The sequence below is a fragment of the Calidris pugnax genome, unplaced genomic scaffold (genome assembly GCF_001431845.1).
Source record: "Calidris pugnax isolate Ruff unplaced genomic scaffold, ASM143184v1 scaffold18, whole genome shotgun sequence".
NCBI classification, from domain to species: domain Eukaryota; kingdom Metazoa; phylum Chordata; class Aves; order Charadriiformes; family Scolopacidae; genus Calidris; species Calidris pugnax.
The window spans coordinates 17,434,451-17,451,806 of record NW_015090812.1 but is presented as its reverse complement, the minus strand read 5'-3'; the positions used below and the strand labels follow the sequence as shown (position 1 = coordinate 17,451,806).

General features: G+C 39.6%; 1 protein-coding gene across 1 annotated transcript in view; it reads left to right on the top strand.

The window, feature by feature from the left end:
- The window catches only part of ABCA4 (ATP binding cassette subfamily A member 4), a 74,376-nt gene that overhangs the window by 31,570 nt on the left and 25,450 nt on the right, over positions 1-17,356 (top strand). Inside the window, exons 14-23 of the mRNA XM_014938962.1 lie at positions 669-891; positions 2,713-2,934; positions 3,992-4,196; positions 6,859-6,957; positions 9,680-9,691; positions 13,027-13,201; positions 14,549-14,680; positions 15,409-15,548; positions 16,351-16,488; positions 16,758-16,945. Coding sequence (XP_014794448.1) covers positions 669-891; positions 2,713-2,934; positions 3,992-4,196; positions 6,859-6,957; positions 9,680-9,691; positions 13,027-13,201; positions 14,549-14,680; positions 15,409-15,548; positions 16,351-16,488; positions 16,758-16,945 — 1,534 coding nt within the window. The remainder of the gene's footprint in view (positions 1-668; positions 892-2,712; positions 2,935-3,991; positions 4,197-6,858; positions 6,958-9,679; positions 9,692-13,026; positions 13,202-14,548; positions 14,681-15,408; positions 15,549-16,350; positions 16,489-16,757; positions 16,946-17,356) is intronic.

The following is a 17,356-nucleotide window of genomic DNA, read 5'->3' as shown; positions in this document are numbered from 1 at the left end:
CCAAGGATCATCTGCCAGGGCTGAGCAGCCATAGAGTCTGGAGAAAGGCACAGAGGAAGGGACCAGTGCTTTCACCACAGTACATGGAGGGCCACCCACAGCAGCCTGTCCCAGCACTGTCGTTTTTGGAAGTGGTACTATGTAGGACAGTCACAACCTATTCCATGAGTTATGATTTGTATGAATTTCAGCAGCCTTGCTGGCAGCATCTGATGCTCTTAATGCTTCATTTGTTTAATTCCTTTGCCAATGAATCTTGGGAGCATAAAAAGACAGTGACACTCCCAAACTGTTAGCATTAGCATCAGTCTTAAAATACTCGTTGTCCATCATAGTAAAAGCATTGTGACAGTTCACTGTGGAAAGAGATGTATTTTCATGAGCTACCACATGTTTTGTAGCCTTCAGTAACCCGTAGAAACACTTTGTAAAATAGAAATAGCATTTATCTGTCTAATTGGAGTGCAGCAACTATTAGTTCATTAATATTAAAGTTGTTTGCTAAGTTCACTAGTAATGTGTTATTGACATTTGGACTGAGAATTTCCAGTCCCATCTTTAATAAATGCATTCTTGCCCATTTCTTTTCCTATTCGTTCTTGCTTTTCATCTCAAGATTTCTCTGTTTTACCTAAATCTAATTCATTTCTTCCGTCTTGCTTTGGTAGCTTCATGATCACCTTAAACCGCGCCTTTCCCATCTTCATGGTACTAGCTTGGATATATTCAGTTTCCATGACTGTGAAAAGCATAGTGCTGGAGAAGGAAATGCGTCTGAAAGAGGCTATGAAGAACAGAGGTATAACTAATGGGGTGATTTGGTGCACTTGGTTCCTAGACAGCTTCACCATGATGGCCGTGAGCACGTTCCTCCTCACAGCACTGATCATGGTAAGGATTGCCACTCTCAAACTCACTGTTGTGTTTGCGCTGCTGACACCAGTTTGCTGTGGAGAAAGAATAGTAGCCATTCCCAGGGCATTGGGAATGGCTGGTGGCCTGGTTTGTGGTAGCACGTAGTGGGCACATTATTCTAAGCAGACCTGATGACAGCATCAGCATTTGGCAGGGACAGAAAGCTAAATTCACTAGTAAGATTTCTTGTGATGTCCCCCACAGAGCAATATATCAAGCTGATTACTTTGTATATTTTATTTCCTGTAGACATAGGCAGATCTCCCAATCAATAATAAATGTTGCTTTAAATAGAAGGGATCATAATACAAAGATTTTTAATCTTGTAATGCACCATATGTGATTTATTTATAATATTCAGTGCTTGCCTGCTTAGAAATTAGGCCCTATTTCAATCAAAAGGAGACTGCAAGAACAGAACATTTGTGATAGCCTGAACGCCCCCTTCCCCCCCCCGCCCCCGCAAAAAAAAAAAAACCCTTTTGCTTCTGTGGCTCAGAACTGCTGTAATTTTTGTAACTTTTTAGGACAATTTGGATATTGTCTCTAAGGAGTACCTCTTATCTCTGTTACCTGAGAACCAAGCCCCTCCTAGCTGCCATGTATAGGTATATAAATCTGTAGCATTTTGATAAGGAAGAATGCCCTCGCATATTTTCTGATGTGGGGAACTGGTATTGGTATAAATACATCGTTAGGGTTCAATCTGCTCTATCTTCTCAACCTGCCTTGATGAGTCATTCTATTTCCTTGTGGTTCCGTTACAATTGGGTGGATAGAGAAAGCTTACTTTATTTGTCACACTGGTTTAATTAAAAATGAGGAGGTACTTAATAGCAGAGAGGAATGTGCTTGTACATATAATTCACTTCCTTTTCTGGATTTCACTATGCCAGTGTGAGGCACCTTTGTAAATACATTCTTATGAGAGATTGTATCACTGTTGATACAGAAATCCCTCTCAGAGGCCCAGTGGGATGTTGCAACAACGTGGAGATCTATTTATAGCCCTATAGACCTGTGTGAGCTTTAAGGCTCAAAACAAAGTTAAGCCTAATAAATAGGTCTCGATGTTGTTTTTTAGCAGTAAATAGAAAATCAGCAGCAGTCCATGCACTTCTTCAGAGGGAGCGTTTAATCTACAAAAACTCTAAGGAAGAAAGGTTTATAAAAGTTCACCCAGTGGGTTGGTTAGTACACAAGGATCTCTGAGAAACTGTGCTTGGATTCCTCAGCTACGATGTCCTTCTGAAGTTTGAATATCATTTAGGTGCAGAAGCTCTATAATTTTCCTGTTGTGTTTTTTTTTTTTAAGATGCGTTTTATCAGGCTTCCTTACATTGTCTTTCCTGCACATTAAGCAAGTGGACTGAGGAGAAGATGAGAAGAGATCAATGAAAATTTATTATGATAGTTCAAATAGTTTTATTTAAAATGTATGAATTTCTAAGCAGGTGCATCTTGCTTGGAATTATTTGCTTATTAAAACTGGGACAGAAGACAGTTTTCAATTGGTTATGACCTTTATTTAGTCATCAAATATGAATATGAACTCCACAGCCTATTGTACTAACCTGAAGTCACAATCCAGGAGCAGGGATAAAGTTAGATGAAGGATTTGTTATTGTAATGACCTCAGGTGTTGAAACATTACTGCCTGGTAGAGTTAGAAGTCATATTATGTAAGACTGGCTTATTACACATTACATGCTACAAGTCCATGACAATTCTGATCCTTTCTGCTAGTTCAGGATGTGGCAATACTTCTAAAATTTTCTGTTTTCCTTTTGCTTACAGTGTGGACAAGTACTACATTATAGTAGTCCAATTCTCTTCTTTCTATTCCTGCTGACATTCACCACAGCCACCATAATGCAGTGTTTCTTGTTCAGCACCTTCTTCTCCAAAGCAAACCTGGCAGCTGCCTGCAGCGGAGTTATCTACTTCACCTTGTACCTGCCCCATATTGTCTGCTTTGTCTGGCAAGACCGCATGACTGTCAATCTGAAGATCCTAGCAGTAAGCCTTTCACTGATTATACGGTATCTTTGGGTTCAAATTTTAGCTGCCCTTCTCACTCTGCCTATGTGAGTAACAAAACATTGCATACGTCTTCCTTTCTGCTTTTTTTGATTCAGGGAGGGAGACCTCTGAACGTTTCTCAAATAATTAGGGATTGCAAGTGCATAAGACTTTAGTAGGCCTAATGAACAAGAGGTATTTTCATGGTCTTCAGAAAATTCAATAAATTTTTTTTTACTTCTTGAACACTAGAAAATTAGCATAATGATAAAAAAGTTTTAAGCACTTCCTTGTAAGTAGCAAGGAAGCAAGCAAGCAAATTCAACTTCTGATAATAAATTAAATAAATAAAAATTTTTGAGGACAAGTAATTGAACAATGACTGTACTGCTGAAAACCGAACTGCTGCATTGAGAGGTGCTGTTGGGATCTTTCTTGTCCCTTCACTTTCCTAAGGTCTGGCATTCTTGATTGAACTACATATTCTGTGCAACAGCACTGTATCACTTCTTTCTCTGTTTTTGCAATGCAACATTGAAGAGGATGTTTATATACTATGCTGGTTTATTAGTTTGTTATGTGAGGACTAGGTAGCAGACACACCAGGGGAGGGGATGGTTGTGGTTTTCCTTATCCTGAGCATCTGATGTACTTCCCATCTTATTACGTATGGTGGCCCTGCCCCATACACTCAGGAAATACTTTGTTTCTCCAAGGTAGGCAAAGGGTACACTGCAAAGGTATAGATGCACTTATAGTATTTTCTGAACAGAGACATTAATGGAAAAGAATCAAGTTGTGAATGTTGCCTAGTAGCTAAAGAAAGCACAGGCAAGGTTGAATTCAGTCTACTATGGGGAAATACTGTTTAGAATTGCTGCTATTCAGAGGATTAACCATCCCAGTCTACTATAAAAGTGAAATCACTTTTTCCTGGTCATTTGTTAGGCATTATCAAGTTTTGAAGTCCAGTCCCTAAAGGTCGTTTTTTTGTGTGGTTGTTTTACAAAATGTCCCTCTGCCTGAGTGGAATGTCATTTTTCCTTTATTCCAGAGTTTGCTTTCTCAAGTAGCTTTTGGGTTCGGTACAGAATACTTGTCACGCTATGAAGAGCAAGGCCTTGGCCTACAATGGGGTAACATCAGAACCAGTCCCTTGGAAGGAGATGAATATAGTTTTCTTTTTTCCATTAAAATGATGCTTTTTGATGCTTTTCTCTATGGAATACTTTCTTGGTATCTTGATAATGTTTTTCCAGGTATGTCAATTTCTTATTCATACAAAGTAGTGGTAGTTGTTGTAAACTGTGCGGGTCTAATCAGTCTCTGAGTATTTTTCTGTCAGAAGAAGGGTATTTGACATTGTAGACCATGAGTCTTACCCAGTATAGCAGCACTGGTTTATCAAGGACTCCCACTTTTCTCATTCTTTCTTCTCATCCTTTCTCCAATTTTAGTCCTGAAAAGAATGGAAAAGGAGGAAAGAGTAAGAAGGAGAATGCAATTTCTGGCCCTGTTTTAAAATTAAAATAGAAAATAAATCTCCAAAAATATCATCTTTTAAAAGCCAATTTATGTACATATTCTTCGTTTGAAAAGTTTCAACCATTTCTAGTAAGAATTTTTTAAATTTTTGAAAATATAGAAATAACAGTTCTAGTTCACATGTATACTATGGCCACATTAGGCCAACTGTTTAAGGGATGGTTGTATTTCCTGAGACATATACCATGTCCTAGGCAGCTGTGAAGGTTCCTGCGTGGATTTATTTTATTTCTAAATGGAATTCCTGGTTCTAGTGTGAGTTAACAAAAAAAATCCATTTGTGATCAATTGCAAAGTTTGGGAACTTTCTGTGTAAGAAAATGGTTTGTCCTCGTAGCTTAAATGGTTATCTTGCTTCTTATTGAATATTGTTACAATATAATAAATGCAGACTCTTCTGTTGTACAAGCAAGTAAGCTTTCTTTTCATAAATTTATTACTCCCACATGTGAACTGCAGTTCCAGAATGTGTTTCTTGGCAGATGGCTATCTTCTTTTTTTTTGCCTTCAGTGGTTACTCAGAATTTGAGATCTTGCAAATTTTCTAGCCATGAAGGAAATTAATGATGGATAAGGTAAAATAGTGTGTGTCTGTACACATCACTTAAAGAAAAGATGGGAATCTCTTAGAAAAGATAAGGATATGTTAAATGGTTTTAGATGTGTCTAAGGATATTTTGCTCCAAAATTAAAATATGACCTTAAGTCTGGTTTGTTTGTGTCCCTACCAAAGTGAGCTATGCTACACCAAATTAATGCCTTTTCAGTTTTTAAGAAATGTGTCTTCACGAAGAATTTTGATGCAACTTTAAACTTCTTTTCAAAACTGATTTGCAGTAACTTTCCTGAAAGTTCCTCTTTGGAGAAGCCTGTGTTGCAATTCTGTTTATTTAAAAAAGAATGAACAATGTACTAGTTCCATGAACACAGCAGGAATTAAACAACAGGAGTTTCTTTGCTCATAGATCCAAGTTTTATTTTTTCAGCCAGCACTTTACATAAAAGCAACGCCTCTCAATGCCTCTCAGGGCTTCTATTCATTAGTTTCAATTCCTCCCGATATTTCCTCAGAGTGTCTCCTTGGCTTTCTGCTCCTCTGTTTCTGTGGAATTTCTCATAGTATTTCTCTGTTACACATATGCAGACCTACCAAATCAATGCTATAGTGTTTGAGCTCATGATATGAGTTCCTTGGATAATCCTTTGAACCATATGGTTCAGCTCCTGCTCAAGTTTTTCTGCAGCCAACCACCCATTGGCACACTGGTCCTTTGGCTATTTGAGCATTCTGCTCCATAATGGAGTTCACTTGGGTTTTGTTTTGCTTTCATCCTGAATGAGAAGCAGTTGTTTTAGCCACCAGCTTCAAAGGTTATAATCCAGTGTATAAACAAGTGCAAGGCGAACTGTTTATGGATGCAGACAGCATTTCTGTGCATTAATGGGAGTACAAGTGGTTGCCTGACATGCAGGGTATTTTTTGTAAGTCAGTCAGAAATAAGCAGGCACTTCCATAAACAGTGGTTTTCAATATAGAAGAACCGATCATCTTTCAGTGAGCATCACTAATTCCCTTTGCTTGAGTAAGTAGCGCAAGGCAAACACCACCTGAATTCACAAGGATGCCAGTTTTAAACATAGCAGCTCAAATCCCTGCATTCTATAAAACAATATGATCCAGGAAAGCAGTGTTGGCTTGCACTAGCTCTGGTCTGGCCTGGCCTGACAAGAACAGATAATCTTATAGTACTTTCTCTTTTCAAAACAGAATTAACCTGTGACCAAAAAAAAAGCCCATTTCTGCTTAATAAAAGGATTACTCTATTGTCACTTTTCCTGTAAGGCTGAAATTATAGCCGGTCTCTTTTCTCTTTGCCAGTTGTGAATTCAGGCCCAGGGTAATGAGCAATATAATATATTATATTATATATATGTGATACATATAATAATATAATAAGCTTTTCACTCATTTCAACCCTCAAGTGAACCTTAAAAGAAAATCCCTGAGTGAGGCTGAGATCCCATCTTAAGCAGTCAGGATGTTTCTTGGCAGCTGCTGCCTGGTTGGTGAGGATTCAGATTGTCCCCGTGTAGGGAGTAGTTTCATTCTGTAATTAAACCGCCTCCTACTTAAGAAAAGGTAAGGCCAATCATATCACATATTATCTGAATATTTTACTCCTGTCCAAAAAGAAATAAAGAATCTGCAAACAAAATCTGTTCTGTCAGGTACTTGGTGGATGGTTTGACCTTCTGAAATGCAACACTAGGACTGGAAGTGTTTATAATTATAGCTCAGACTTTGCCTCGATGAATTCGTGCCCACTGAGGAATGTTGTTCATGAAGCGCGCTTTACCTATTTATTTTTGTTTTAGGGGACTATGGGCTACCACAGCCTTGGTATTTTCCTGTGCAGGAATCTTACTGGCTTGGCTCTAGAAACCCGAAAGCTGAGAAAACAGCAACTGCTGATGGTGAGTTCTTTTAAATCTTTGGTGTTTAGAAATAACTTCAAAACCGCTTATCCGCTTAGAGGTGACTGTGTAACATTTCCATTACCTGAGCTGCTGCAAAGATTAGAGACAGCCACAGACTGGGAATCTCAGCAGGTGCCTTTGAACTTGGAGTGGCCTGCTATTATTAGAATTATTAGGTGAGTCACTGTTCCATGGGTTAACAAGCAACATCAAACTGCCACTCTCTGACACCTTCTGAGACATTTAAGGAGTTCTTATTGCCCGACACAGCATTTGTGAAATGAGTCAAAATGAAATACACTGTTTATCTTATTTACACTGAGGCTCCCTGATCTTTCTAAACCTGATTCTTTTCTGTCTAGTTTGACACTAATTTAAGTAGGTTTACTTTTGGGTTTGTAAGCAAGAACAAAGCTGATGCCACCCTTGAACCAACTTGAATGAGTGCAAAAGTCCTGCTTTTGCAGATATTTTTTTTTCCTGAGCATTGCTACTGGAGTAGATAAGAACAACTTGTGGGTGATTGCATTTAAATAGGAATTAATGCATAAAGGTGATTAATGATTGGAATAGAGACTTGCTGAAGGTGGTGGTTTGAAATCTGTCGTAAATTTACGAAGTAGAAGTGAAAGCAATCAAAATGACAGATGAATAAATAATTTCTTTAGTCTTCTCATTGCCATCCTTACTCTTGATCAACTCAGACTGCTAACAAGGCACTCTTATCGCAGGGTGATACCTATAAACCAGAAGGGAGTTAATCCTTTTTGTGAATGTGCTGATAATGCATCCACTGCTCACACGTTTTGATCAGAAAAGAGGAGGTTATAACAATGAGGTTTTTTGAAGAGGCTTTGCCTTCTGCCTAAGTGAAGCCTAGAGTTTATTTTGTAGGTACATCAGAAAGCTGAGCTGATCTAACAGTTCACTGTTGAGAAAAAAATGGGCAATCTTTCAGTCCCTTCCACAGCTGACATCCTAGTTCTGATGATGCTTATGAGTCTTGGGTAAGATTATAAGGTAGATCCTTCTGGAAGCCATTCCCAAGAACATAAAGGACAAGGTGATAGGAAATAATGAGCATGGATTTTCCAAGGGCAAATCTTGCCTAACGAAGTCTGATTTTCTTCTGTGATGACTGTATCAATGGACAAAGGGAGAGCAGTGGATGTTGTTTAACTTGACTTTAGCAGGGGCTTTAGCATGAATTCACATAGTATTCTGACAGCCAAATTGACGAGATAGAGGCTGCTTGAGTGGACATTAAAGTGGGCAGATAATTGACTGAACTGTTGGGCCCAAATGATTGTGATCAGAGGTACAAAGCATAACTGAGTACCAGTTATTAGCGGCAGGGGTCTGACAGGAACTGACACTGGGCTTAATACTGTTTAGTGACTTAATTAACAGCCTGAGTAATGGGATAGGGGGCATCATGGGCAAGTTTGTGTAAGATACCAGTTGGAGGGAATAGTGGAGTGCAGGGCAGCTCTTTAGAGGGACCTCAACAGGCTGGAGAAATGGGTTTACGGGAACCTCATGGAGTTCAACAAAAGTAAATGCTTAATGCTGTGTCTAGGATGGAATAACTCCACAGGACAATACAGAGTGGCCACCACCTGGCTGGCAGGCAGCTTTGTAGAAAAGGTCCGTTGACAGCATGTTGAACATGAGCCATCAAGTGTGCCAATGTAGTCAAGAAGACCAGATGCATCCTGAACTTCTTTAGCAGGAGTATAGCCATTAGTTCAAGGGAAGTGATTCTTCCCTTCTAGTCAGCACTTGTGAGACTGCATCTGGAGTACTGTGCTGTCCAGTTTGGGGATCCTCACTGAAAGGAAGACAGAGGTACTGGAGGGAGCTCAGTAAAGAGTCACCACGCTGGTTAGGAGCTGGAGCATGTAACATATGAAGAGATGTTGCTGAATTCAGCCTAAGTGAGAAATTTAAGATAGAGCTGTGCCTAGTGGAAGCATGAAGAATAGAATGGAAAACAGGAATTCTGATTCAATATAAGAAAAAAATTATTTATTGTGAAGGTAGTTAGAACACTGGAACAGGTTGCTCAGAAAGGTTGTGAGATTCCCATTTTTTGAGATGATCACTGTGATCTGAATTGTTCCTATTTTTTGAATATTGAACTGGAGATCTTTGGAAGTCTATTCTGATCTAAATTATTCCATTATTATCTCAGCTAGCCTGAGTGTGCTGATAGTTATTTCATCCTCTCTTCTACAAAACATTCCCTTGGGTTTTGTCAAGCAGGGACAGTTGGAAAGGTCATCTCTGATTAATTACTTTGTAGGAGGCATGTGATTCTTACCTGTTTGATGAACTAAGACTCTTCAGTGCCTCAAAAACTGAAGAACTTTTCTCAACTCATATCTTTCCTTCAAGGGTAATACTAAGCATTTTCTTAATTTATCATAACTGATTAATGTGTTGGAAAGAAAACTGGATAAGAAAATCTCATCTAGTGTAAATGCACAGCTGAAATGGTGAGATTTCACAACAAAATTAAGCCCTACGCCATCTGATAAATTACAGTTGTGCTAGTTGAACTCTAGGCTTCCAGCTCGAATTTGTGTTATGCAAACAGTTCCTTCAGGGGCTCCCTCTTCTTATATCAATGTTCTTCCTGCTTCAAGCCTGTCCCCATTAGTGATTTTATGTGACTGCTTTCCTTTGTGGCAGGAAGGTCCAAGACCATATTGGAAAGCCAGAATTTCTTGTACAACAGTTAACACCAACTCACTGGCCTGGAACTAGTCTCTTAATCTAAGTAGCAGTTTAGCAGTTTGCTTTACATTTAACCTTTTCATGTTGTTTTCCTTTGTCTCACTCCCTGTAAGTCTGTGAAATGTTTGTATGGCCTTTCTCTTCATGCAGTGAAGAATTTGGTCTAGAGCTGCATGGTCAAAATATAAAGCATGTACCTAATATTATTCAGGACCTTCTACTCTGAGCCTGTAATTGTGAAATCATCAGTGGTCTTCCTTAAATATCTGTTCCTGACACTGTGAAGCAGATTTTAAGGTAGATGGCTTTGAGTAGTGTGTTACTAGCCTGAGTAAACCACTTATGATTAATGCTCTTGGAGAGCTCAATACTTAGGACTACCTCCTTTTCCTCAAAGAGTCCCTAGAGATAAGAGGAAATTAAATTTTGGTTAATTAAATGTTCGTTACTTTTGGTTTACACAGAAAAAAGTCCACCTTCAGAAGGCTGTGTAGATCAGAAAGCCATGGAAGGGGAAAAAAATGGAAGTGGAACAACAGAACCTGAAGAGCCTGAAAAGCCAGAAGAAAAGAGTGACAACCATGGGGAGAAGGATGGTAAAAACAAACGATGTAAACACAAACGAGAAAAAGAACACGGCGAGGAGGGGAAGTCTAAGACAGATGTCCAGGACAAAGATGAAATTAATAGTAAGCAACCTAACTAATTCTGAGATACTATACTTGTTGTACTTCATAACAAACTAGATGTAGGAATGATTGGAGTCAAACTACAACAGCCCAGTAGGCTACAGAGGGTAGCATGCAACTGCCAGAGCTAAGCTCAGGTGAAGCACTGATTTTTCCAACTACCCTCTTACTGATTCCTCCACATTCACAAGCCCTTAGAATATTTTAGCCACCGTAAATAAGAGAGCTGCCTTCCAGAAGAGCTCTGCAACTTGCTTTTTATCGAGCAAATGCAGTCTGTTTCTATAGCAAGTTCGTGTTCATGCTGAGGGCAGCCTCAGAAACACGTACATTGACTTCTTAGAATTAAACAGAGCCATGACTTCAATAAAAATACTTATGCTGAGAGGAATGTTCTTGCCTCCTAGCCCCCCTCCCCCCCCTTTTTTTTTGCCTATCTTTAGTGTGTCTTGCATCTTTAGGGAAAGGCTGGTTTCAGGGTTTCAAAGAGATTTGTCTGAAGTGCTCTGTGTGTCTGTCTGCAGCCTTTTATGATGCTGACATTAGCCACCACCTAAGAATTCCTGAATGACCTGCCTTGTTTTCAAGTTCCAATGTCTTCTTTTGTGGGGAGCCAAAGGAGTTTTCTGTATGTGATGCTCAGAGGAATGCATGTGGATTCTGTAGCAAAAGCAACTGCTACAGACAGCTCTGGCCCCACTCTGACTCTCTTGAAAAACTAGAGATAAAAGTGGGGTCATCGGAGCTCCTCACGTAGGCACTGAAAACATGCATTCAGAGTGAATGGAAACAGGACAGGACTTCAAAAGAAAAAAGACAGGCAGAGGGCAAAGGTTATTTCAGCCAATCTTCTCCTAGTACTGCCTTATCTTTGTGGTGCTGCACTCGTCAGCTCCCAGGTTCCAGCTGCTCCATGGCCACAGAGGAAAGGCTTTGCCTGTCACTGCACAAAAAAAGCTTGCCTTCCCTTTTAGCCAGCCACACAGGAAGTGGGAGACATGGAGAAGCCAAGAGCAGACCTGGTATGATTCAAGAATGCAGTTTCCAAAATGGCTTCATGTAAGAGCCAGCACGTCATGTAAGAGTAATGAGGGGGTAATGGAGAGTAGTTCTAACAGCTTAACTCTAGTGCAGTCCAATACTAGCACAGGTTAGCAAAGCAGGGGAGACACACCGTAAGTCTGTCCTGATTGCTTGTTATGCTTTAAGCAGACCTTTCACCAAAGCCCCATCCTCATCTCCCCACAAATGTTGTCACCTCTGTGGAAAGATGTAAATGGCCCAAAAGTGCACTGGGGGATCTATTCTATCCTATTCAGGATCAAAATGGAGAAATGTGAATCACAAAAAAAAAAGGGGGGGGGATCTCAACCTTCCATCAGTATCTTTCAGGTGATGCAAAACAGATACTGGGGGAGATCATCAGAGAATTTGCCTCAGAACTTGTCAGTGAGTCTTGCAGGCAAATATGAATTGAACTTGGTACATATAAACTGAAGATGGTTCCCCAATTGCCAGTACATGCCAAACTGTCTAACCAGAGTCCACATGAACTTCTGTAAATACAAGGGTGTTTGAACTTGGCCCACTAAGGTAAAAGGAAACCTAGATTCCTTCACAAAGCAAAAGAAGTTTGTCAAACGTAATCTTATATAAAATAAAGCTACCCATTCCAGATGAATTGTTTCAGCTGGTCTGCAGAATGCACAGCTCTCTCATGTACAATATATCTGGGACTTTTTCCTGAGTATTGTTTATAATGACAGTCATACAAGCCATTGATGGAGGTGGGGCTGGTTTCACCCAGATGGCATTGGCTGCTCTCCACACAGACCTGCTGGGTACTGAACAATTTAAGTAAACTGCAATTGCAAAACAAGGCTCTCTACAAAGCCTTAAGCACTCTGTGTAAACAAAAGTGGACAGGGTCTTTAGTTTAAATTTCTCAACTCCCATAATTCACATTGCCCAAGGGCTTAATTTACTTCAAAGGAAGTTTGTTTTGTCTAGAAGCTGATGCAATAAAACATCCTAATGGTGCTATTTACAATAATGCATTTTTAATCCTGAGAGAAAGCATGTAGTGCTCATGTTAGGTACTGCCTAAGTCTTGAGCTGGCCTCAGCAAGGGGGTACATTTCACCTACTAAGATTAAAGGCAAATGTTGTTTTTTTTAAAACATCATGGTAAAAGAATGCACAGCTGGGCAGATGATTTGAATGGCAGATTTCATCCTGGCTAGAGAGGCAACCCGCTGCTTGTTTAATGTTATCTCTCAGCCTATCTAAGTATCTACAGACAACAACCCCAAATAATCTTCCTACTACACAATGAAAACGGAAAGCATGTTCAGCTTCAGCTGATCCAATGAGTTACTTCCCCAGAGACCATTACAATTCTGGGCTCAGCTTCTCCTGTCATTGGTATGTGAGTGAATCTAAGTAAATTGCACTTGGTTAGAAATCTTGCCTCAGTTTGGTACTGGTATGACCAGAGGACCTGGCCCTGGCACATGATGCTGTATTTTACTGGGTATGCACTGTTGTTTCTGCACTTATTGATGTGTCATCATCAGAACTGGGATTAAAACACATGATTTTACTCCTTTTCATTCTTGAATTCTTGCCTTTCAAGTAGATACATTCTTTGAGCCTGAGCCAACAGGACTGATTCCAGGAGTATGCATTCAGAACCTGGTGAAGATTTTTGCGAACAGGCCCAAGCCAGCAGTAGATGGGATGAATATTACTTTTTATGAGGGCCAGATCACAGCCTTCCTTGGCCACAATGGAGCAGGAAAGACAACCACCTTGTAAGTGTGTATTTTAGAAGAAGTGAATCCAAGGCAGTACTCTATTGCTCTGTCCCGAGGAGCAGTCTTCTCTTTTCACTCTTCCTTTGTCTCTCTGCCATCCCAGCAGCTAGCTTGACGCACAAAATCAAGCTTTTTCCAGACATGGAAATGCTGCCCCTAGGCAAAGAGAAGATATCCTGGATTAGCTAGAGCCCTGGGAGGGAGGCAATGAATGACAAAAACAAGTGAAAGTCTAGAGAGAAGAAAGCAATTCTTTCTCCTGAGAATTCATTTCCCATGACCAAACTCCCCATAGGTGAAGATGGAGATCTACTGGCTGAGAGAGCTGAAGACTGAAAACCACCACACTCCACGTGTTCTTGGTTTCTCTCTAACTGGCTTTGTCAGCCACATTTTTTGGTCTGTGTGCAAAGGAGTATAAAATATAGGCCCTCTTTAGACAAAATGGTTACGTATATGCAAGATCCATGTCAAGATGAAAATGTTTCTCTAGTCCTAGAACCCTAGTGTCTCAGGAAGCTGGACTTTAAAATGTTTAATTTTCTTTATACAGAACTTTATTTGGCAAAATAGGATTAATAGTTGAACAAAATGTTCCCTCAGTCTGTGACATGTTCACCAAATGTTGAAAGAACTGAAGTGTTTCATTATGATCTTTCCCAACAGAACACTTTATTTCTTTTAATTAAAAAAACTCTCTTATTCCAAATGCACTTTAAATTGCCTTTTAATTTTTTAATTGTTCCACAAGAAATGTTTGACCCAAAATAAAAGCATTCTAATCTGCTGAAATTATTTGTAAATTTGTTTTTCTGTTCTCCTGACATAAGCAAAAATTTCTATTGCTTTCAGATTTTCAGAACTGAAAAATCTATTATTCATCCAAATATAGTAACATGTTCCTCCCAGCTGCAACATAACATTTGGCCCACTTCCATTTTACAGAAAATAAAGGTGTAGGGCATGAGTCAGCATGGCTGGAAACCTCAAACCATTATTCTCTGTCTTGGTCCTGGTGAGCTTCGGTTTAGACCCTTTTGTATATAGCGGTGATGTAACATGGTGAACAAACTACTCTCTCTGTTTCAGAGTAGCTGACTGAATGAGTTTTTAAATGCAGGCCAGAACTATACAGGCAGGTGTATCAAAAATTACGTTAGCAGATCCACAAGATTCTCACTCTAGCAGGGCAAGAGTATTTATATGTATACTTTTTACTGGAGTTGTTTCATCAAGGCCTACAGTAAGAAGTCCTCATGCTCCATCTAGTGGAATCATGTAATGCATCTTCCTAACCTGGCACAGAAAGATCAGACTGGGAATTTCCTCATTTTATTTTCCCAGGTCAATACTGACAGGCCTTTTCCCACCCACCTCTGGCACTGTGCTGATTGGTGGCCTGGATATTCAGACTCACATGGACTCCATTCGGCACAGATTAGGCATGTGCCCTCAGTACAACATCTTGTTCAATCAGTAAGTATGATTCCATACTAGCTTTAAGAATAAGGGTCCCAGTCTTCATGCTTGACAGATCCCCAAAGCCTGTGTTGTTTCTCATACTGTGCTGGTAGTAGATAAATCTCAGAGGCACTTCTTAAGAATTGCATAGGGTAGGTGATGTCCTTCTCCATTAGAATTCTCCTGCATTACTTAGCTGGGAACAAAGATGTTTCCAAGGAGAATGACAGTGTTCTTGGTGTTTTCTGTTGCAGTGTGTGTTAGCAGGAGTTCAGCCTAGGAATTCATGTACTATAATTTAGGCCTCCTAAAACAACCAAAAATCTGAGCCAACAGTGCAATAGCAGGATATTTTTACATCCTTTTTATACTACCATCAACCGTTTGCTACCTTCTTAGGTGATTTCCAGCTTTACTGCCATCAGTTTGTGTTCATCTCAACAGCAGCCTCTTCTTTAATGCAGCTACTCACATTAGCTCCTATTTTATTCCCATAAATGTGTATCTCAATGCCTGCTATACCTGTTCCTTTAGTAGCAGGTTCTGCTTTGAAAAGGCAGAGAAAGAGCCTATGACATCTGAGTGAAATACGTTGATCCCAAAGAAGATCTCTGATCGAGATTTAGGGTAAAGTGGCCCCTCTTCCCTTAGCAAGATAAAGCTAGAGTGAATTTATTGCTGCTTGGGAAAAAATATGCTTATTCATTTAAATTGCTTAGGTACCTTTCTGTCTGATTTCACAGCCTTACTGTAGCAGAGCACATCTTGTTTTATTCTCAACTGAAAGGGAGATCCAGGGATGAAGCTGAGCAAGAGTTGGAAACAATGCTGGAAGACATGGGCCTTGCCCATAAAAGGAATGAAGAGGCTCAGAATTTGTCAGGTGCCCACAGGATTGCTTTAAGATTTTTTTTTTTCTGCTGCACTTTCTTTGTCTTTGGGCAGTTATTCTTTGAATTACATGTTTGAGACCATATTTTGGCACATCACTGTGCACTGGGGAGGTCTTTACTCTTGAAAAGTAAATGAGACTGTACAAAGAGTAAAGCTGGCACAACCTGTCCCTAAAGCTTCTGTTTCTTATAAATATGCAACAAATTCAGATATACTTAAAATTGCTATTTCTAAATGAGTATATAAAAGAAAATCTGTGAACATAAGAAAAAAAAAAACACCAAAATGTTCTCTTATTTCAGGGCAAATGAAGTATTATACTATCATGCTGCTCTACTGTTTGGATATAATACTGTATTATTTGGGAGGAGTAATTTCTTTCATTCTAAAGGTACAAATGCACATAATGTATTTGAACACATTTCGTTTTCGAATACAAAAGCTTGATTTGAATACACAGCCAGGTGGTCTTATACTATTTTGTCCTGATTGCAACTATAAAAGTTGTCTGCTTTCACATGAGAACATGAAAATCTCATATCTTCCTGCTTTTGCTTCTGGCAAGAAGCAGAAAATGCTATATAGATGAAAAAGATAATATTTTTTTTTAACAAGCTGTTCTGAACTTCAGAAGGGAAATGTGATTATTCATTTTACTTTGTAGAAATATTTGTCTGAGAAGGGGTTTTGTTTTACTTCTATCAGTTTGTCCTCACACTGAAAAGTAGTGTTAGTTACATCCCATGTAGGTAACTCATCTCAGACTCCTGGATGTCTCTGTCCTCTGGTAGGTGGAATGCAAAGGAAGCTGTCTGTTGCCATTGCTTTTGTGGGTGAAGCAAAAGTGGTAGTCTTGGATGAGCCCACTTCTGGAGTTGATCCATATTCCAGGCGATCCATCTGGGATCTTCTGCTGAAGTATCGCTCAGGTAACAGGTTTGAGAGTGGAAATAGTTTTCGGTTTGTTTTAAAAAACCTGTCATAGATGCAGCATGTGCCTGCTGTGTAAACTGTTGTGAGTAGTGTGACATGAATACAAGCAAACAGGATTCTTTGAACAGATAACTATGGATGTGGCAAACCCGGGACCTGGCTCTGGTGCAGAGAAAATCCTACATTAATTGCCAAAAAGCTAAGCACGGTTTTGAGTTGCAGAGAGAGAGTCCATGCCTTAAACATCCTTCCTTGCTCCTTCTAGGCAGAACCATCATCCTCTCTACCCATCACATGGATGAGGCAGACATCCTTGGAGACAGAGTAGCCATCATATCCCAAGGGAAACTCTTCTGCTCAGGCTCTCCTGTATTCCTAAAGAACTGCTTTGGGTCTGGCTTCTATCTCACTCTTGTTCGCAAAAGGAAGAACACTACAATGGGAAGGGCTTCAGTAAGTATGTAGCTCCCTCTCTGCACATGTAATCTGAAAAATACTTACATTCATGCACTGCACCAAGGTAGAAAGCAGTTAAGTTAAACTGACTTCAAAATGAAGAAAGCAATGAGAAAATTTGATGACATCTCATGAAATTATATGGGTGAGTTTCTCTGTAAAAATCTTCTCTTGTTTTATAACTATATATTCAGCCAGACAGGTGAAAATAATAGGTGGATATGAAGCTCTCAGTGGTCTATATCTCACTCTCATCAGTTAAGTATGTCTAGACTTTTACCAATCATGTTGTCCATATATGAGTCTTTCTGATGCTTGCTGTTGCAGTACACTGGTTGTAAACGTATCTAGTAACTAGCACAGACACCAGAAGAGTCTACATTTATCCATAGCTAAACCAACCTCATA